This window comes from Taeniopygia guttata, chromosome 11 (genome assembly GCF_048771995.1).
Source record: "Taeniopygia guttata chromosome 11, bTaeGut7.mat, whole genome shotgun sequence".
Classification (NCBI taxonomy): Eukaryota; Metazoa; Chordata; class Aves; order Passeriformes; family Estrildidae; genus Taeniopygia; species Taeniopygia guttata.
The window spans coordinates 2,993,485-3,016,323 of record NC_133036.1 but is presented as its reverse complement, the minus strand read 5'-3'; the positions used below and the strand labels follow the sequence as shown (position 1 = coordinate 3,016,323).

The 22,839-nt window shown below is 36.5% G+C and overlaps 1 protein-coding gene across 1 annotated transcript in view; it reads right to left on the bottom strand.

The window, feature by feature from the left end:
* Positions 1–8,595: 8,595 nt before the first annotated feature.
* Positions 8,596–22,839, bottom strand: part of SLC6A2 (solute carrier family 6 member 2) — a 61,716-nt gene continuing 47,472 nt past the window's right edge. Inside the window, exons 11-14 of the mRNA XM_030282284.4 lie at positions 20,896–20,996; positions 18,754–18,921; positions 16,979–17,050; positions 8,596–15,381 (exon numbers count right to left, since the gene is read on the bottom strand). Of these exons, the coding sequence (XP_030138144.4) occupies positions 15,358–15,381; positions 16,979–17,050; positions 18,754–18,921; positions 20,896–20,996 (365 nt within the window). The 3' untranslated portion in view covers positions 8,596–15,357. The remainder of the gene's footprint in view (positions 15,382–16,978; positions 17,051–18,753; positions 18,922–20,895; positions 20,997–22,839) is intronic.

The window sequence follows — 22,839 nt, the reverse complement described above, 5'->3', positions numbered from 1 at the left end:
GTGTACCTTGCACATCAATATCAACTGATAAAGAGTTGTTGTGAGGCTGGTTTTTAGCAGCAGCTCTATTTTACTGCTTTTCTTCCTTCTTGCCATGCCAGCTGTGCCCCACAAGAGCTTGTGGCAGGATCTCATTTCAAAGACAGGGTTACTGCCAGTGCTCCTTTTTGGGGCAGTAAAACCATTCGGCAGACCAGTGCAGCCTTTAGTAGCTCAGTTGTCTTCATGTCTGCATACAACTGTTATTTATCCAGAGGAGATTGGTCACTTTTGCAAGTTTTAATTGTTCTTGTGCTTCAGATTTGCTTGCCAGGTCAGAGGCTTGAAATTTTTTGCCCATGTATAGCAGGAGTACATTTTCTTTGTGTTTCTAAACCCTTTAGACACTTTAATCTGTTGACTTGGGAAGAATTAATAAATAATGTTTCGGTAATAAATTTTGATACATATTTTACAAGAAAAGCAATGTTTATAGAAAATATATTGCATTGTCCATTGTAAACCTTATTTATAAATGTTTGAGGCTTTCTTCTTAGAGAATGCAGTCTGATATTACTAAGATGGGGAAAGGAAAGCTTTTAGAATTCTAATAGTGCTGTTCCACAGTAAATAAAAAAGGGGGGGAAAACGCATTAAAAAAATCACACTATTAAAAAGTAATAAAAAAATTTCATCTGCTTGTTACCACAATTATATGTCAATAACCAGCTGTTTGTATAGACCAGGAGAAATTTTCTGTGAGTTTATATGTGCTTTTTCTTTGGTGGTCCTAAATTATTCTGTAGGACTGTAACATATGCCATTGGTAGAAAGGAAATTCTCCCCTCAGGGCCTTTTTCTGGTCTTTGTGCCAAAGCCTCCCAACTTTCATTCTTGCAGAGGTTTTTAAGTCCAAAACTACATGTTGAATTCCAATGGATATTCATGCAAGACGTTTCCCTGCTTTTCCTCTGCCTTCATTTTATTTGTCTGAGCACTTCAGGTGAGATTGGCTGTTTGGGGAATGGCCAAACTAAGAATTTTCTGCAGATCCTCTAAATGCCTTCACTAGACAAATCCAGGTATGCTCACACAGTTGAATCTGGGCATATTCCTGGGCTGATAGTAAATGAAATTATTGCTGCTGTGGAATATGGAAGTGCCCTCTTTGGGATTATACAAACTATGATTGATGGATTTGAGTTTGTAGTTTATTATAACCAGGTTTAATACAAGAGTTTTCTCTTGGCAGAAACATGCATTAATCTAGTTGGCACTGGCTGGGGACAGAAAGTAAATGAACAAGAATTAAGGGTCATGTATTACTCTACACACTTGAATCACAATAGAGGTAGGATTGGAATAAAGTGTCTTCCAAGAGCTGGAGATAGCTGGAGCACCAGCTGAGATTTATTTACGAAGTTATTTTTTATGGAGATCCTCTCATAAAGAAATTACCTATAAATCAGAACATTGCATTGCTTGACATCAGGCTAATCTTGTTTTTTTTGGTTTCTTGTATGCCAAACAACATATGTGGGATCTATTAAATAATTATATACAGGATATAATGTGTTATTGTATAAGCTCTCTTAATAATTATACATAGGAAAACCACAGTAGGAACTTTAGCATCAGGATTAAATTTTCTTGAATATTTAACTGCCTGAAATTTGGTGTGGTATTTAATGTTTAATATTCATAAATCATAGAAAAGACTTGTACAAGGATCTAAATAGTGTGATTGAGTATCATTTTTCCTGCTGGAAGATGTTTGACATATCTTTGTACATCTTGAAGACATTCTAACAGGAGCAGATGGAAGTTTTTGAGAATGGTAGCTTTTAGATCAGGACCCAGACAGATTAATGTTTTGTGAATTAGATTAGAGTCCAAATTGTCTGAATGAGTTTGTTACCAGACATCTAACCCAAGTGGGTTTTTTTCCTCTTGAATTGGATTAAACTGTCATAGTCAAGCAATTATGCTGTGGTTTATGGGAAGTTTACTGACTTTCATTATTGAAATAAATTTTAAGGAATTTTGTAAGTTTGACCTTTTGTCACACCAGATAGCAGCAGGTGTTTGGAAGGAAATCAGCTGGCTAAAGAATTGTTGAAAAGCCAGATTTGTTCAAGTATATGATAATTTTTTGAGAATGGATTATACTAAAACTCCAGAAGACCCTTGAAACTTCTTGAATAATTCTAAGGGATATTTGTTAATTTTTAGTGTTCAGTTCATATCAGTTTTTTAAAATTTCTATGTTGGAAATGAAGTCTTGGAATTTAAGAAATACTGGGTGGCATTTGTTACCACCCTGATGCATTTTTTTACTAGCCAAGTGATAATGGCTTATTCTGCTTGCATACAAAACATAATAAATATCAGAAATAAAGAAAAGAATATATAAATAAAGGAAGAAAATCCCTGGGAATGTCTGAAATCTCTGTGGCATTCTTATCTAGGATTGGGAATTAGAGCAGGTAGAGATTTAAATGAGGATTTTACAAACCTACATTGTGAGTACAGAATTGTTTCAAGCCAAATACAAGTAGCAGAAAAATCAATGAAGATAATAGCAATAACTTTCTACTGATGCTGTGTGTGGAACAGTGTTTTGTATATGCAATCCACTAAACATCCTTATGGGTCATAATTTTGTATTTAGCCCTGAAAGGGGAATATAGCATGAGCTAAAGGAGCTCAGGATCCAGCCAAAATTGTCTTTCTCTATTATCTGTATTTATTCTGTAAAACATATTTTGGTTTTAGTAAATAGCTGAGCAAAAGTTAGCTATTCAATAGACATGAAAGGATAATTTTTTCTGAAATTGTAGCAAAGTGCTATGAAGAACAAAGTGGTAAATAATATCACCCCTGCTTTGCAAAAATACTTTTTCTGAGACAAAATATTGGAAGAGTTGGCTTAGGTTTTTTTGACAAAACTTCTAAGTTCTTGCCTAAAAATACAGTGTCTTTTACAATATATTTATCTGATAAGCTTACTCATTTGCACTGAGGTTGTTAAAAAATAGTCAAAAAAGTCTATTCTGGTGTAGCCATAGTCCATGTAGAAGTTGAAGTTATTCCTGGAAGCCAGGCTGGTATTGCTGATAAGTGCTAACAATGGCAAATGAAAAAATGAAAAATCACATGGATCACTTGGTTGTTATGGCCTAGAACATAATTCGGGGAAAATGAACTGTCTTTAGAATTCAGGAAACTGAAATGTCTCAGAATTCCTTAGGTCAGGTCCTGAATAGCACCTTAGAAGGTCTTTCAAGGGCTATTACTCAAAACATCAAAACATCTACATGAGGTGGTGAAACGTCTTGTCTTTCAAGTTTTGTCACACATGGGACTCCTGTGTCTGAATCAACCCCTCTAAAAAACCCCAAATAAAATAACATGCCACAGCATGAAGCCTGAATGGAATTCTTCCTGACCTGAACTTGCCTGCCACCTTCATTTGTATTGTGAGCAATGTCAGGGCTGATGTATCTCCAGGTGGGCTCTGCATGGAAAGGGTGAATGGGAGCAGAAATGGTTGATCATTTGTTTTTCCTCTTTTTATTTGCTTAATTGAATCTTAGCTTTGTATACAGTGACTTTTCTGTGCTGCCTCTTTCTTGATGACAACAGCCTCATGTACTTAAAGGGTAATGTCATTTTGGCTTCAGAAAACATTGAAAAGTCAATGGAAAATGTGAACTACTGAACTGGCATATTACAAGGACAAAGACATCAAATCAGATTAGTAGACAACAGGAAAGTTTGTTCTTGAATAACAAAGAATATTCTATATGCCTAGGAGGGAGATTAATATTTCAGGTTTAATTTTTGAGTAAAACAAATTTAAAAACAAAGAAGTAGTTCAAAGTAGTTCAGAGGTTTCGGGGTCAGTTCAGTAGGTAAATGCAACATGCTTAAGAAATAGCAAAAGAGCAAAATAGTAATTGAAAAATAGATTTTGAAATTCCTAGGCTGCCTAAGTATTTCAAACCAGAGCAAGGCTGATATGGACTTCTGTCATTTCTAGGTGGTTGCACTGGCACTCAAGCAGCACCCAAGCTTTTCTTGCTATTGCTTTGGATGAGACAAGTATAAACTGAAAGCCTGTTTGTTCTTTTCCAAAAATGGGAAATTGGAGTTCTTGCACAGTTAATTCTCAGCCTTATGTGCTATCCCAATAGAAGTGGGGCCATTGAAGCCCAGCAAAACAGGAAGCAAAATGTAGTATTTACAAAATAAATAATATAAAATCATCTCTTTCTAACATTTAAAAATTGGTCTTCAGCTACAGACACTTACCTATGTATTCGAGTATAGAATGTTTTATGGAAACTTAATGCTTCACTCTGTCCTTTTAAAAGGATTGCAGGTTTCTGATTTCCTGTACAACTTTTGTATTTCTATTGCTTGGCCCACACCAAATGAGCAGCAGATGGTTTCAAAGCCGTAGCTGAGTTGAGTTGTTTTGAGCAAAGAAGATCAGGAAACCCCTGCAGATGTTGCATAGGTGGCAAACCTGAGGCAAGGCATAAACCTGCAAAGTGGAGCAGTGCAGCCTGGGGACAGTATTGGAGTCACCTGGCAGAGCTGCTGCATTAATGCTTACTGCATTAAGGCTGAGTGTTCCTTTAGAGGGCTCTCCTTTTGCTTTGTGAAACTCCTGGTGACTTCTGCTTTTCACCACTCAGCCCTACAATGTCTTTGTCCCCTTCAGATTTGTCATTACTGATGGTGAAAGCTACGTGACGGAAGAATTCAAAATTGGCCATAAAGTTGAATGTATGTACTCTTTACAATGGGGCTCAATTAACTTTGAAGTTTGAAAGCAGAAGCTTAAGGAAAGCTGTCAGTGACCTCCGAACATGGAAGACTAAATGTTGTTCAACTCAGGACCAGAGTTCTAATGGAGACAGTAGGTGACAGAAAATAAATCAGTTCTAGGAACTAAAGCCGGGACAAGACCTATTATCTGTCAGTCAGTGTCTGTTTCACCTCAGGCTCAAAATTCTGGTCTGTGGTTCCTTTAATGTGTGTTCTGGAAAGAAGACAGGAAATAGTTTAGATAAATGTGCATTTGGTTGCAAGAAATCACCCATATTTCCCTTAAAGTGTGATTTAGGATAAACTTCCCTTCTTGGGGAGGGAGGAATTAACCTTGGTTTTCTTAGGAGGTGGCTGAGGGGGACATCCTCAATGTCTGTCAGTGCCTGCAGGAGCTGTCAGAGGATGGAGCAGGCTCTGCTTGGTGGGGCCAAGCAAGAGTGACGCTCTTGAGGCAGGGTGGGAATGAAAAGACTCTGACTCCAAAGGCTGCTGAGAGTAAAATCCGGTTTATTCAAAATACACTGCTCTTTTATACAGGGCTTTGTGAGGACCAACTCCTGAAGTGAAAGCAATCCATAGCATTGGTGCAGAGTTCTTGATGCACAGTGATAGAACTGAACTATAAACAATGTCAACAAGAGAGATCAAGACTTATTCACATTCTTTTCCAACAGATTCCCAGGCTTCTGCCTGGTTAGAAACTCTCAGTTTCTCTCATTGACTGGATCTGAGACTCACACAAGAGAACAAGAAAAAATGGGCTATTTTTGGGAAGTGAGGGACAGGAAATTGCACCTGAGCATAACTGGATCTCCTGTGCTCCCTTTGCACCAGAGTCATTCTGAGTTGCCAGAATGTTTCCCTTCTATGAATTTTTTTCACTTTTCCAAATTAAAGAAATTAGTAAAAAAAATGGAATATTGATTATGATACTTTCAATTTTGCAATTGAATAGCTGTAACTGAATTTCTGGTCATATTCAATGCCAAAATATTGGGTTTCTTTAAAGATTTGCTTTCACAAGCACTGCTAAATGAAGCATCAAGCATCTCTTCTTTGAAAGGTGGTAGAATATTTTCTCTGCCAGAAATTCCAACTTTTTTTTTTTTTTGCGGCCTACATGTGCTTTATTTTTTTAGTAGTGGTTTGTGAAGGTTTTGTTAAAAGGTAGTGAGTGAAACCACTTGATAATTTTGTTCTTCTTGTGGACTGTCACGCTCACGTTGGTTAATGTTTTTGCAAAGTTCTGCTTGCAGAAATATATCTAGACACAATAATTTTCATGTTGATATTTATGAGAAGCAAGTGCTTTTTTTTTTTTAATAAAACTGAACACACAATTCTGAACATTAATCTCATGAATTTACCAGAAATCATACTGTGTGTCAATTAGTTAAGACAACTTGAACTTCAAGTGTTTTCCAGGCCTGTCTGTAGAAAATTTGATCAGGATTTGGAAAAATAGTATTGACCAATGGTATTCCCTGCTTGATTGTTTTCTGACTTTGGCAGAGAGAAAGGAAATTAAAAAATGGATTTTCACTTTAAGATGTTTCAGTGGCATGTAAGTATCTTAAATTATGTTGTTTTTTTCTCTGAGTCTCAGTAAATAAAAGTAATAAACCCCTGCCACTGGTGCCTTCTGAAAATGTATGCAGTGTCATATACTTTGGAAGAGAAATCTATGGTTTGATCACATGTTTTTGCTTGAAATGACAGTAAATTTCACAATTTGATTGTAACATGACCCTGCAAAAAATAATTAATGGGTGGCTGAACTCTGAGTCTTGCTTAAAAAGAAATCAAGACCAGAACAAACTTTCCAGTTTGGTTCAATGTGGATTTATGTCATGTGGAACAGCTTTCATTAAAATGTGCAAATGTTTCCACACATACTTTGTAGACATCTAGGAAGAAAATTATTGACTTATTTTAATTATTTTTTGCAAACAACAGGAAGGGGAGAAGCTGTTTTGAGGAGTTTTAATAATTGTAGTCCTGAAGGGTTCTATCTGGCTTGTGTAATGCCATTGCTCTGGCCTGTCCCAGATACTTCAGAAGTTCACAAAGATTAGCAGTGTTATCACTGTTTTTACAGCTGAGAAAGGAGAAGGCCTTTCTGTTCTCTAGGAATTGCTTTTGATTTATTACACTTTGGTGGATTATGTAAGTTGGCATTTCTGCATCTCTTTCAATTCTAGCAGTTCACTCTTCATTTTTAAAACTGATTTCTTCTGGAATTCCTAGAAAGAGGCCCTTATTATTTAGTTAATACTTCAAAATATGTCATACCTGTTTTCTCTTCATTCTCTTTTTTTGTACAAGAATGTAATATCTCAGCTTTTTGGCAGCATTGTTGATTTGTCTTATAATGAAAAAAGAACCAGATGTTTTCTGATTTTTCAAAGCCTTCAATTTTCTTTTCAAAGATAATTTTTGTTGTGCTTCTGTGTTTTAAATTATCTTTGGTTATAAATATTAATTTGTAAGAAAGCAAGCTGAAATTTCATGTTTGCTTGTGAGAATCTGAGATGCTGAAGAACCAGGGATGCTGACACAGTTGTTGGATCTACTGGTAGCATCCAGTACTTCATCTGCCTCCTCTGCTCTGGGTGTTGAAAAATGGTGCTACTTAAATTTCTGCTTTTAGAGTAAATTAGGGAGCTATCAGAAGAGGTAATATAGGTATCCAAAAATAGCTAGAAAACTTGGTTTCAATAATACTTCCAGAAGGACAGAATAATTTTGTTATTTTAAGTAATCCCTACTAGTTTTACTTCCATAATCTATTAATGCTGAGTTAATGAGTCCTAAAGATTTGGCAATTGACTAAAGCTTGGTTAAAGCAGTTTATGGGAAAATGAAGAGTAGTGGTAAAATGAAAATTTTGTTGTTGAATGGTAGAATAGATTGTATTTAACAGAAATTTGTTTTAAAGGATCTTGAAATTATTCAAATTTTAATTGTTTTAATACTAATTTGTGGGTTTGGATGTTTGACACAGTTATAAATCAGCATACGAAAATTTTGTTATTCAGTCTTTCAGATGTATTAAAATAGTTTAAACCATGCATTTCTTACTTGAAGGCAGTGGAGAAATATAAAAAATTGAAGGCTGTACATTAAAAATGAGATCTGCTTAAAGGAAAAAGCAGCAAGGAAGGTCATTAAGTTCTGTATGTTCTAAATATAAAATTTGTATGGGGACAAGCGAGATAGTCTAACAAAATGTACCTTTGGAAATAGTGCTTTTTATTATTGATGTGGAAATGTAAGAAATTGATGTGGAAATATAAGAAAGTGGTTTTAGTTCTAGTAAAAAAAGTTAAATAATTGTTACCTATTCTTCATTTATGTTGGGTTAAGGGTCACCTTTACCGGGCTGATCTATAAATTGTTGCTAGTACTACTTTTGGCAAAATTAACAAGACAAAAATAATTTATTGTAAAAAGAACAATGTGGCCTTGTAGAATTAGGCTATCTGTGCTATGCATCGTCATTCATGTTCCTAGAAGGTCTTCATTATTTACTTTCAATGTGTGGTTGTGAAGACTTCATTTGCATTACTGTAATTATTTTGCTGAAAGGAGTTCAAATTTAGAAATTAATCTGCCCACTACATCCACTGGACACCGAAAGGATGTGAGCAATCTCCTGAAGGTTGTGAGCTATGGAGGTTTCCAGCTTTTGTGATTTTGTTTTCAGCTGTCTGCTGAGCCAAGGGCCAGCTGCCCCTGCAAAGCTTCAGCTTGAATAATGTTGACAAAAACCAAAAATTTCATTTCAGCTTTTAATTGACAGAAGTAAATTCTTGGTACATAATCCTTTTCTTTATACTCTTTTTATGTGCATATTTTTCAGATTCTATTTAAATAATTTTATACACAATATTGGCATAATCTGTTACATTAATGCACAGCTTAAAACAGTTCTTATTTACACTGATCACAGAAAGACAGAGGTATGAGGACAAATACTTTACATTCACCATCTTTATCAGCATTTTAAGTATAGTTAACCAGCACACATCACACACATCCATATCCATATTTATAAGAAATGCAGGTGTTTCTAATTATACACATGGACATGTAAGTGTCTCCCTTGGGAAATAAACCCAAAAATTAACGAAAAAAATTTGAAATGCCATTTCCCCCAGATAACCAAAGACTTAAAAAAAAAAGGCAAAATTGACCTGCAGATTGCACAATTAATGGAATTGGGCATGGAAACGCGGTGGCTGTGTTTGAAAACTTTTGGTCACTGGGGCACTTTGGAGAGTATTTTTACTAGTGGCAAGTTTAGAGATCCTATGAAGACTTATTCCTGAAAACTGCAAAGTGTTCTCTTGCTTTGGAAGTAGATCTACTGGACACTAACACATTTGCTTCAATGTTAAGTCATCTAACAACACAAAATTGCAGACAAAAGGTACTCTGGATTTTTGGTTTGTCTTTAGAATATAAATTAAAAACACATGACTTCATTCCATGAGATTAAGGCAGCAATGGAGAATATTGTGCTACAATGTGCATTATCTGTAGGTCATGTTCTATTCTCCTGTATCACATTTTTACATTTATAATCAAAGGCCAACATATTATTGAACTAGACTGGCTGACTACAAAATCGTGTAATGAAGAGATAGGTCTTGTGTGATAACCTTGTTACATCAAAGTTTAATTTCTCGCCTTACAATATACATATATTCTATGAAAATTAAAAAAACTGGTAAAAATATTAAAATATTTCCTATACAGAGGTACCCTTATTGAAGTTAAAGTCTAGTCACTGCTATAAAAAGGCATTAAAAATTAAGTAAAACACTGGTGTAAACCAAGTAAATGCTTACTGTAAAGCTTTTATTTGTAAGGCAAATCTTCATTAGACCTACTAGGATTTATTTTCAAAATGTATTGTTTGGAGGTTCTCCCTTTGTAACTGATATTGCCCATAGCAAAGGAGAGCTAAGTCTTGCAGAAAGGTTCACAGAGAGTACAAGGTAAATTACAGATGCAGGTCACCTTCAAGCTTAATGCCTCTTGGCAGTGACCAAGAAACAACATGACACCTGCAAAAGAAAGCCAGCTTAAGGCTTAGTAATTCTCTCAATTCACTGAATTTATTCTGTTTCCTTATAATGAAATTAGGCAACTCATGTTTAGTACAGCAGCTGAAGAAACGCCTTAAAGGAGGAAAGCAAAGCACAGGGGTGACTCCATCTTGCTGCGAGTGCTTGGGCAGGAAAGGCCCCCTGTTGTTACGGGAATGAATGCAGTTCATGGTTAATGTACACAAGGGTTAAAACTCTCCATTTACCCCCTGCTCTTCCCAGCCACTCAGATCTAGAGACCTCCCTGTCCTTCTAAGAGCACAATTGCACTGAGCACAATCATAGCTGTGTCTTTTGCAGCCTTCTGGTTGTTGCCACAGGCCCCCAACCGGGTAATAATTAGCATTGGCTCTATGATTGTAGAAGGCTGATCAATTGCTTTTTTTTATCATCTTATACTATATTATACTATACTTATTAAGAAACTCAGTTACTCTTCCAGCCAGTTTGATACAGCTTTGACCTAATTGGTCAATCCATCCAAACACCATCCAGTGTCCAGTTAAGAAATCACCCTTTGGTAAACAAATCTCCACGACACATTCCACATGTGCACAACAGCAGGTGCAACAAGTGGAGATCAGAATTGTTTCTCATTCTTTTCTCTGATCTTCTCACAGCCTTCCCTGGGAAGTCTGTGCCTGCTCTCTGTGGCCAGAGAGCTGCTGCCACATCTGGAGTCTTCAGTTCCTTGGCCTGCTTCTGCTTGTCAGCCCCACAGTCACTGCAATCTCTCTAAGCACATTCTGGTTTTTAGTGGTGAAGGAAGCCAATCAAATGCTGTACTTAAAAGTGACTGTATTACCTTGTTGTGTTTTTACTGATTGAATGCTTTTATTACCTATGCAACTCTCTTTAGTAGTCTCTGATGAATTTAGATGCGCCTAAATTTGGTCTAAATTTGATCAGTACTACTGTACAAATTAATCACTTTCCACTGATTATCTAGGTAAGCTCACAGTCACCAACAGGAATGTGGATATGAGTCAGAGGAAGTAGCTGAGAAAGTCTCCCAAGTTGTTCAGGGGTTTAATCTGAAGCATCATGTTAGCCTTCACATTAAAAAAATTGGGCTCTTACATGAGGTGATCTGTGGACCACAGATATTCCTAGTATTGAGAAAATGAACTGTGTTAGAACAAAAAAGTCCTAGTTTACTGCTCCAAGAGGCTCAGGGTTCACACAATTTCTGCAGGTAGGGTTATATATTGTCATTTGTTGAACTGTGATAGCTTTCTAATGTCTGGGTCCTTCAGGCTCATTTTAAAATGTTTTAATGTGGCACTGCAAATAAAATATTTTTAAGTCTCACCTCTTTTGAAATTGTTGAACTACAGTTTTAATTTGGTTCTTAGGAAAGAAATACTTGAACATTTGCCAAATCCTTGTGAAATTTAGTGAAGCAGTCCAGGATATGAATGAAAGCTATCTACTCCCATAAAAGCAAGTATCTGCTAATTAATCCTGTATTAATTGAAAGAACTGCAAAAGAGACATTAACAGCAAAATAACTTTGTGGCCTCCTACAACCTAACAGTACAAAATACACTTAATTTATGTCAAAACAATAGTATGAAAAGTAAATGTATATAAAAAATATTTGGGCTTGCCCCTTTTAAATAGTAACAGTTAAATGGTATTTTGCTGAGAAGAAATGGCCGAGTACAGGAAATTTCCTTTGGGAAAAGTACATAAAACACATTGCACATGCAGTCAGGGAATGTGCTCAGTAGTAACAGCCAAATAATTCTCCTACTTTCTAAATTTAAAATATCATGTTTGATCCTGGATATCCTGCAGAATCCCTCACTATGGTAAGATGTCTTTCAAGTGTTGCCAGGGTGTATGTCTCAGGTCATGATTGAGCACAAGAACTGATAAAAAAGGTATTGGTCAAACAGGGGCCCAATAATAAATAGTACTAGTGCTTTTTGGACTATTGCCCTAAAAGGCCCACTGTTTCTTCCAGAAATTTAAATCTGTGGTGTTTTAGTAATGTAGCTTTAGAATAGTTCCAAGGATGTGAAGAATTGTCTGGCTGAATGACGGCGGGGTAGGGTACAAAGAGAGAATGGAGGGTCTCTCTCCTTGGTGCTAACTAACTTTCTGTGGATTGATGAAACATCATCAGGCAAGGTCTTTTTCACTGGTCAAAAGAAAGATCAGAAGAGAGATACTGATATATGACAGCTGCTTCCTTTATCAGATTAAGAAAAGGCTTTTGAGGAAATATTTTCTAGAACTGTCAAATGAGCTCTTTAACAGCTTCATTGAATTCTTCCCACGGGTTTGTTACCCAAAAAACAAACATAATTAACAAGCAGATGATTCTGCAACTTGTACCAAAAATTTTCTTCTTTAAAAAGTGGGCTACCTACTCAGACAGAATATACACACAATTCCATGGGGATATCTGGGAGAGTGGCATTCCCCAGAGAGGGTCTCCTCTTGAAACAGGTGCAGCTGAGGGAAAGGGTGAGCTGCGGGGCTGAAAAGTCAAGATAGAGTTAGGGGAAGACTTGCAGTTAAGTGACATGGATGATAAAGACCTGACTGGAGTCTTTGGTCTTGTTTTTTAAGTACAGGTGTTTTAACCAAAGGGAGAGGAGTATCTCTGTGGCATTTGATATTTTCCATATTGAAAATGTACCTGGGGGCCCAAAGCAGGTGGGTAAGAGGAGGTGGGTGCCCATGCTATGGCTTCTTATTGGCCTGTCTGTACCATATCACTGAGTGGAGGAAATGAACATAACCTGGTCTTCACAGAAGTATTTGTCATTTGTATAGATGCTAGTTTGTGTCTAATGGCATCATTCATCATCCAAGAGGCACGAGGTAGTTAATCATCTTATTCTTTGGAGAATTTAAGATATTTGTCTTTAGGACAGAAGTCATATTATTTGGAGGGAGACTTTCTTTGGGCAATATCTTGAATTTAAAGTCTGCCTCTGCAGTCATGCAGTGTGTATTGTCATTTTCATTCAGGCTAGTTCTGGTAATAAGATCCCTACTTCCTTTGGTAAGACTTTTGACTTCAGTAAAGATTGCAAGTTCTTTACCTAGAAAACCTCAGGAAAAGGTGGCAATAAGTGCAATGTAGTCCTGAGCTATAAATACTATATTAAACCCAAGAAGTTATACAGTAACAGAAATAAAAATAATGCAGTGGGTAATTGCCTTAGGAGTTCACATTAAGAATACAATCAAACTCAAACACGCTGGCTAAAGCTGATTTATTCCCATGGATGGTAGCTTTGCTTCTATATCAGAGCAGAGTGGTGAGGAAATGTAACTTTTCCTGCATGGGTTGTGCTGTAGGGATGGTGCTGATGGACTCCACAACTGAACATTGGTGGAGATTTTTAGCATTTCCAATCATGAACCAACCAAACAATGTGTAAAGTGACAACCTATTAAAGCTCCATATTAAACAGCCCCTAGAAGTTTCTAAACTTGGTAGTTGCATCTATGCAGAGAAGCTTTTGAGCCCTGCCAAGACAGTGACTGAAGCAGCTGTATTTTTGAAAAGTAGGCTAAAAAATATGGAAAGATTCTCATGATGTTTGGCAAGCAATAAAAATGAGATTAACTGAGAAGTTGGTGGGATGATTTTTTCAAAGCCTTCAACATATTTTCACTATTTAGCCTCTTGTGTAATTACAGCATTAGAACTGCAACATTTGGAATTCCTTTATTATTGAAATATATTTAATAATGAGGTTTAAGCAGCTGTTGGCCATCACCGGGGCCAGAAAATAAAACTTCCTTTATAATTAGAAGAAAGTATTCTTTGGGTTCAAATCCCTATTTAAATAAAACTGTTTGTCACAGAGACTCTTCAAGAGAAGGACAACACTTGATTTGCTCTGAAGTATTGAATATTTGGAGGAAAAGAATGAATAAGGAGAGAAATTTCCCTTTCATTATTTTGAACAGAAATCGATGTTAAATAGAAAAAGCCCCAAAGCACTTGGCACTTTAAAACTTGGCTATTTTAAAAAAGAAAACAACTCAACAAAAATTGTTTCATAAATAAAAAAGATCCATTGAAATGGTCTTTTTTTTAAAAAAGAGGAAGCACTACATACATTTAAAAGACAAGCTCAACTGAATGTATAGAGACAAAAAACACCAGAGGTAATGTCCAGAGGTAAACTGTGTTGGATCCAGCGGAGAAGCTACTGCCTCAGAAAATTACTGTAGACCTAGTGATAAATAATCACAAGAACTAATTCAAAGCTACTGAATGTAGTGATCACTTGGAAGGTACTACAGTGACAAGTGACCACAGAATAAGAACAGCACCCAAAAGCAGAGTTTGTTCTGTGTCTTCTACTTTGCATAATACTACTAGAGAACAGATTGGGAATAGGTTTAGAGAGCTGACTGTGCCTGATATATAATTAAGTTATTCAACAAAATCTTACTATGTTTTGGTAGGTGAATCCTGGTTAAATTATAATATGTTCACAGCAGGGTAATTTGTGAATTTGGTTTTTTGTGCCACTTGGTAATTATATAATTTTTAAATTATCACTTATGTATTTTACATTCTTTATTTGGAACAAAATACAACAAAAATAGGAGAGTCTGTCTATTTGGATGTAACTTTCATGCTTAGCTGGAAAAGTCTGCAGAGTGTGGATCATATGATAAAGCCATTCCAATTGATGATATAAGGGAATATCTCTTTCATGAAGTACACTGTGATATTAAGCTGTGTTCTGCACTAGTAACCTAACAGGAATTCTCTTCCTGCTGCCCTTCAGCTTCAGTGTAATTAAACTGGTCAGAAAATGGCATAGATATGTACAGCAAAGACAATGTTCTTCACCAAGAGAACGAACTAATAACAAACCACTGAAAATGAAGCACTGAGTCTTCACTTCAGAAGGATGCAAACTCACATCCCAAAGGACAGTATGGCAAGAAAGCTAATGACATGAGGACATAGTTAAAATTGCTCTTTTGTCATAACTGAGGTGTATTCTTTCCTTAGATCTGACAGCACTCAGGTGGTTTTGGTTTAAAATAGGTTGTGGCATGAATATCTGAAGAAGTTATTACTGTCAGAGAAGTTTAATTCACGTCTTCACAATAAAAAAGCACTTAATTTTTGCTGATTGTTCTTTTCCTCTGCTCCCCCCTCCTCTACTGCCTATAGCAAAACTCACAAGTTTTGGTCATGTAGGGATCTCATGGCACCAAAGGATGCAAGAAAACTTAAATGGAGTCTTTAAAGATTATTTGAAGCCAAGTAATAGAAGGGAGGCATTGACAACAGAGAGCAGATGTCTTCCCTCATGGAGTCAGTAGATAAGCTCTGGGCCAGCCTGGCCCAAGCATAAGTGAGGGAGCTTTGAACTTGACTTTTCTGTATTCTCAGTTTAGCTGAATGTGGGCTTTTTCCTTGATCTGTTGGTTGTCATATTGCTAGCCAGTGTTGGAGCTGTAAGGAAACAGAAGTGGTTGTTAGATTTCATCATTGATTCAAATGATGATGCTGATAGATACATTTTTTTTTGACAAATCTAGAGTTACAAAGATGTTTCAAAATAATGGATAGATTATCCATTCTGTAACTAAATTTCTATGCAGCCCAGATTGCAGTGAGAAATGTGCTGAATGTAAAGGCTCCTTAGCCAGATCTCAATTCAGTTTTAAAATTCAGAACTGCCAGACATATATGGCAATAAAATATTTGTATTTTTTTATTATAGTAGGCAGTGTTTTGTTTACAATCTTAAACATTGTGAGCAAATCACTAAATCAGCTTTAGCATTAACAAACCCATTCCTACCTGTTCATTGAAGATGGCAGCAAATTAAAATGCTCTCATAATTTAGCATGGTTTGAGGTAACTTTAGTGGTTTACTTCTGAGGACTGAGCCTTTACTAGTTTATGTGAAATTAATTTGCTGCTTTTGTCATAGATTTGTGTTCAGAACACCAGCACTGTGTTGTGGCTGTTTATAGCCCTTTCACACATGAACATCTGCCTCTGGAAACACTGAGTAACAGCAGGAACAGTAAATCATCTGACAACTGAGGGTAGAAACAGAAGAAAGAGAAGGCAGGAAGAGGTGTTGTGCTATTTTATATTCTTGGCCACATCAAATAAATAGTGGTCATGGAACAGGAAGCCTATTTGTGCTTTCATTCTGCATCCCATAAAGCTGCACATATTTCCTTTAAATGCCAAAATTTACTTCAAATAGTATCTTTCAGAAAAAGCAAAAGCCATATTTATTTTTACAGTATCAACATACAAACCACCACTATAAAATCTGGGTCATATTTTGTGGAGGTGTGCATAATTGTAGTTGCTTTCAACTTTGAAGACAGAAAGTGGTCCAGCATGAATGCTGATAAGTGTAACAAGCTTCACATTTGCATCCTTTTAATCCTCTACATAAAGGAGTTTATTTCAATAAGCTCATTTTATTTGCTAAATAGAAAGCAGTATTTGGAAACCTAGAGCATAATTTTCATGGCTTATGAAGTCTCCAGCAGTGTTTTCAATCAACTCTAGTCCTGTGGGGAAAGCCAATTCCATGTAACCTGGTACATTATTTCATGACATTATAGGTAAACTCTGACACTGGATATTTTTTTGGTGTTTACCATATGTTATATGACATAATTGCAGTTCCAGAAACATGATTTCAGCTTGCTGAAGTGCAAGCAACTGAGTGACAGGCCATGACTCCAGTGACACAAGTTTGGAAATACAAACACACTAGTTTGGAAATAACTTTGTTTCTTGGTGAAATCTCACTGTATTCAAACACAACCTAAAATATGAGATTCAGGTGATCTGTAAAATTGAGGCTCTCCTTAGGCAAAGAAGGAAGGTCCCAAAAGCCTTCCAAAAGGGTTGATGCATGTGGTACTGAGCATCCTGCATCTTGTCATGCTGGCAGAAATAAAGAACTGCAGACCTGCTAAGGCATCCAGCATGAGGAGATTGGAGCAAGGCTGTAGCTGTTGCTAAAGGCAGGAAATGGTTGGTATCAGGAGAAGAAGCATGTGAAAGGTCTACTAACCTTAAACTGCCTGACATTTCCTTGGGCCACGAGTTGGTGCTCGTTTTCAGGCGTGATGCAGTAAGCTAGTCTCTAAACCAGACAGGAAGAAGAGGAAAAAGTCAGCCATATGAAGTGGGATTATGTATGTAATCCCCAATCTATAGTGGGGAAGTAGCATGAACTTTATTTAAAATGGTAACTTAAATCTTGAATATCACTGCATCATGTGCCTTTACTCAGTCACTGGGAGAATAAGCCTATTATAAGCCCTTGGGTGTTAGCTTTTAATATAAGAAGCAACAGTAGAAAGTTTATGCAAATACTAAGTCCAAATATTTAGCAAGTGCATATAGAAAAGAGTATCAGGAACAAGATGGTATCACAGGCCTTAGATTCCCTAAATTAATGTTTTTCTTAGTGCTGTAAGAGGCCTGGCTGGTCCCAGAGTGGGAGAGGAAGGAGGCACTGGTATTTCCCAGCTCATCTCCTTTGTCTACCCCGTGCCATGCCCTTTGAGATCACGTGTAGATTTTGGTCTATTTTAGGAAATTTTGACCAACTTAAGGAGTTCCAATTAGATTAGGTTCATACCTTTCCCCATCCCTTAAAGAGCCTCAATTTTGAGGCATTATATTGGAGCTAGTTACTTGGACGTCATGTATTAGCCTTTTGCCATAATGCTGGTGGGGAAACTGGGGAGCTGCTCCTTGCAGCAGCAGTAACAGACAAACCAGAACTTGCTAACAGTACAGATGAATGAGAGAATGTGATTTTGGCCAAAGGCTTCTACATCCCCCTATCAGTATACTTAAGCAAGAGGGCAAAAGCCTGATGGGCCAGTACAAATTATTCTTTGAGACTCAAATGGTCCTAGAAAATGTGCTTGTAAGCCTCCCCTGGATGGAACAACACAAAGGGCTTATAGAATTGCTGGAAATGAGATCAAGAAATTGTGCACAACATTGAGATGCTAGAGCTGACAAAAACAGGGCAGCTGAGGAGTTCTAGCTTTGGGGTGCCTTTCTACGGTGAACATTACATGAGGTGACTGTAATGTTTTAGAAACAATTTGTTCCTTTGTGAGGGGGATACGACCTATCTATGTAAAGGTTTAGATTCTATTTTCTGCTTAATTCTGTATGTGGTGTTGGTTCAGTGATTTGCCTAAGAACATCAAAATCGTACTACACCATTGTGTAAGTGTAGCTGTAGGAAAGGAGAGCAGTAGAACTAGGTGTAAGTCAGTGGGTCTAGATAAGGTTATAAAATTATGATGTGATGGGAAAAAACTCAGTGCTGTATAATGGTGAGGAGGCTTCTGAGCACTATTAGAGGTTTTAAGACTATAGATAAGAGTAGGAGTATATAGACAATGAAGGTTAATATGATGGTAAAAATGATATGGCTAGTGAACCTAATTCATGTGCCATTTTGAACTGACAAATAAAGCAAGATATAGAACAGTTTGAAGACCATACCTCATAGCTGAATGTGAAGAAAGCATAATTTGCACATTCTTTGTTAAAAAAAAATCTGATCCCATCAATTGGATCAATTACATGCATAAAAATATTTTTTTTTCCCAATTATTATGGTGCTGTCTGGAAAGCTAATTTCTGCCTAGAAACTCAGAGTGCAGTAATCCTACCTCAAACCACTGATCCACCTGACAGATGGATTCAAAATGTCACTCATAAGTAATAAGTTTTGGGAGAGAAATAAACTGCCAACTTAGACCCAGCCATTTCATTTCACAGCAACATTTCATGACATTTGATTAGTGTTCCACTTACTTCTTTAAAGGTCCCACGCACATTCATAAATTTATAGATGATATAGGCAGGCACAAGGATCATGGAGGATAATGCTATTCCCCAGCCAATGCGGTTTGCCCATGGAGGGAAGGTGTAGTCATCATAGGTCAGAGGTTTGAAATTTATTATGCTGACTATCACAACAAACTAGAGAAGAAAGTATAAAATGAACCACAGATTTAAGATGAAGAACCTTACTGGAAGTGATTCCAGGTGTTCTATTAGGCAGCCACCCAAAAGTATATTTCAAATCAACTTTGATTGACCTTCAGCCTGTTTACTTTGAGCTTCTTCCTGCTTAAGCTGTTGAAGTTCTTGATGTGTTTACTAGTATTAACAGTTCATTTTAGCTACTGTGGATACAGATTATTTGAAATTTTGATGGGAAAATTTGACTGTCCACTACTGCCTCATTTAAACTAGTGTTTCAGATGTAGAAAAGGGATTCTGTAGTCAAGAAAAAGCTCTGCAGGATCTCTTGTTTTTACTTTTTGTTTCCCAGGAATATTAGACTTCCTTTAAAAGCTTTGTACCCACTTTTCAATGAGAGGCATAATTCAAACTCCAGAATGATACATGTACTGAGGAAAGGTAGAGCAGCCTTATGGCCTGGAAAACAAAGTTGGTTTTTTTTCTTCCTATGCTTCCCTGTCCAGTGCTAGATGCAAGAAGGAGAGAGTGGTGTACCACCCTACTTCGGTGCTGTTAAATCCATGGGGGTTGTTTAACATGCAGATATCCTTGATTTGGTTCTTTGGGGCTATATGTTCTGCTCTATATTTAAATTTCCAATTAAAATATTTTGAGCCTAGGGTTTTAAAGACTACACTAGGATAGTGTGGGTTAAAGGAAGATCTTAGTGTAGAATCTGGTTAGAAAAATACTAATTCTATTTTGTGATTTTTCTTGGGCTTATGTTCATAGCTGCAGACAATACAGAGAAAGAGCTTCCAGATGGAAAAAAAAGAAGTGTTCATTATGATGGCTCAGAGATGTGTTATTTACAGACTTATTCTGACCCTCATGTTTTCAGGCTTTTCTAGGAAAGTATTGAGGCTCTTTCACCGAGACATCTTAAACTACTTGAGGTTAAACTGGTGGGCTCTCCACTTTTAGCTTGGTTATTACTACACTCATGATAAAATTTAAATTTTCAACTGTCTCCTTGCATGCAAAATCAAAGGATGCTTGCTCAGGCGTTTTCCCATTCTGCTTGAGTCAGCCTGCTTGAAGTGCTGCAGGATATAGTTCCATACAAGTTCCTTTCTAGAACAGGCTTTGTAGGTGCTTATGGATGAATTGGGGTCATAGCTTTTATATTTAAAAAAATGTGGACCTGTTCTAAAAGCCTAGCCAGTGTATATTTGCAATACCAGTAATGCTTTAAGATCACAGAGCTTTAATGCAAGGAATTGTCTCATAAAATCATAATGAGGTCAAATTTCTGTGTTATTATCCTGACCTTTTGATTTACAAATATGCATAGGAAGAGATTCCAATATAAAACTCGAGGTTAGTACTGAATCTAACCTTTACACAAAGCAACCAAATTCACACTTAGGGATTTTTTTTCCCCTAATGCAATGGAACGCTTGATTTTTCCAACAGGCAGCTTACAAGGTATATTTTATACAATTCTTCAGTGTTTCACACAGCTAATTACAGATGTAGCTGTATATTATTTTTTCTCTGGTGTCATTTCACAAACTGGGGATCCTAGTATCCTCCAATTAAAAATACATTTTTGCTAACACAATCTTTTATCCCTGGCTAGCTTATTTTCCCAAGGGAATGGTTTGTGTTTAATACGGAGAGGTGCTACAGGGACAGGGAGGACTGTCCTAAGTGTTCCCTAAGAAAAGCTGCCTTCTTAAAATCACACTAAAATGAAGGATCAGAAGAAGACCCCAACCACCCTTAGCTTCTCTCCCACAACTGAAATGTATTATACAAAATATAACCAGCATAGAATTTCAAGGAGAAAAAAAGCATTAAATTGGACTGTCTCCTATTTGTCCCAACAATATCTGGCACAGCAATAGGTATCTTGCTCTTGGTATCTATTGTATATTCTGGGAAGCAATGCACTGGTATTCTTTTCACGATGGCATAAACACTTACCAATAAAAAAGCAGGACTAACAAATTTCCAGCACAGTCTCCAGTAGAGGCCTGGTTTGAAGCCCATCATTTGTTGGATGTCTTCGCTGAATCTGTCTACACCTAGAATGGGTGTGAACGGATGCAAGCATGAGACTGACTTCAGTCTAAACTGATGAGATGCTGGCATACCCAAAATATCTTTTTCAGAAACCAGACATGAATGACTTTCAAATCAGAAGACATAAGAAATAACAACATTAATCTCCTTTCAATGTCTAGATTTATCTTTGATATCACTGTATCTGACTTAAATGCCTGTGAGCACCTAAGGCCTGTTGCAGACAGCAGCATTACCACTGAAAAGAGGCATTTCACAAATATCTAGAATTTAAGTTGTAAATGGGACACAATTTTTAAAATAGTTATGGATTATTTTAACCTAATTCCTCTATGTTATTATGAGTATACTGCAGGAAAATGTAAACCCTTACACAAACTGCTTGCTGATAATGAGGTAGATTCATATGATTCTTAATTTATCAAAGGAGATTTCTTTGTTCCACTTAAGAGATACTTACTTTTCAGTGTTTCATTAAACAAAGAATGTTCTTTATTACAAATACAATTTCATATTTATGACTTTTCCAGAAAACTCAGACAATTCTTCTTCTGTTTATTGTAAATATGTACAAAACTACACCACTTTAGAATGGGATGATTAACAGTGATATAAAATGGGGGGAAAAATATCCTTCTCTGCTTCCTGTAAAAAGACAACAGTCTTTGATTTTACACCTTAGAGACATTGGCTCTGTGCATTCTGTCTTGTCAGACTATTTGTTTACCCTTTTTTTGCTTAATGTATTCAGAAAGTTTACTTATAATCATGAACCCATTAGGTAAACAGCAGAAATGCAGCTTTTTTCCAAGAATATTTGTTTATTAGAGAGGATGTATAGTTTTCCATAAATATGATTTCTCTTTATGTGGATCAGTTCAGCACAATTTATTTAATTTATTTAATGTAAATAATTGGGTCAGCTTGAATTAGTCCATTGTACCTAATAGGATGCAAAATATTTTCAGGGTGTGGACACTTGAGTGTAAATGTCTTAAAACAATTTCCAGCCCCCAATATTATGTTCAGGTGAAGAGAAATAGGCAAGAAGGATCTGCAAATGCTCTTTAAACTTAATCTGATTCTATTTGCAGTGCTTTCTGTGAACTTTAAAGTGACTAAATTTTAACTGCTATGAACACTGTCTGAAATTTATCATTGTGAAGAAGGTCAAAGACAAGGTCTACGTATATTAGAATTTTATTCATATGTTTCCAGACAGATGCACTTGCACCTCAGACAGTGCTTGGTGCTCAATTTCTGCTGAAAATTAGGGATGAATAGGCCATGCTCTCAGACTGCACTTTTCCACAATTTTCTTTTTCAGTACTGCATGTCTTCAAATAATTGTTCTAAGAATCAACTTTTAAGCAGAACACAGCTAAAGCTACAGATGATGGCAGTTGTAGGGCTTGGTTTCAGAGATACTTAAAAGTTTTTATCAGGAGCTGGTTAAATACCTCAAAATAGAATATTTACCAGAAAGATGATATCAGGGTTACACATGAGGAAAATTGGTAACAACTTAGCAGTCATAACTAAGGTACATCTGCACAGTAAAGTAAACTAACTCTCCCTTCTCTTACATACACAGTTGGCCTTTGCAGGAGAAACTTCACAGTAAATGGTCATAGATATAATTTGAACTAAATTTCCATGTTTTTAGTCTGTGCCAAAATGTCAATGCTTGCCTTTAGGCTGGCTTAATATTCAGCTAGGTCATTAAGGCAAGAGGGGTCTATCAGAAAAAACAGGCAGACAAGATCATGCCAGATTTAATAAGTTTAAATAGCACCTGGGGCTGTAATAAGTTCTTTATAAAGCAACAGGTCATGTTGTGTCAGT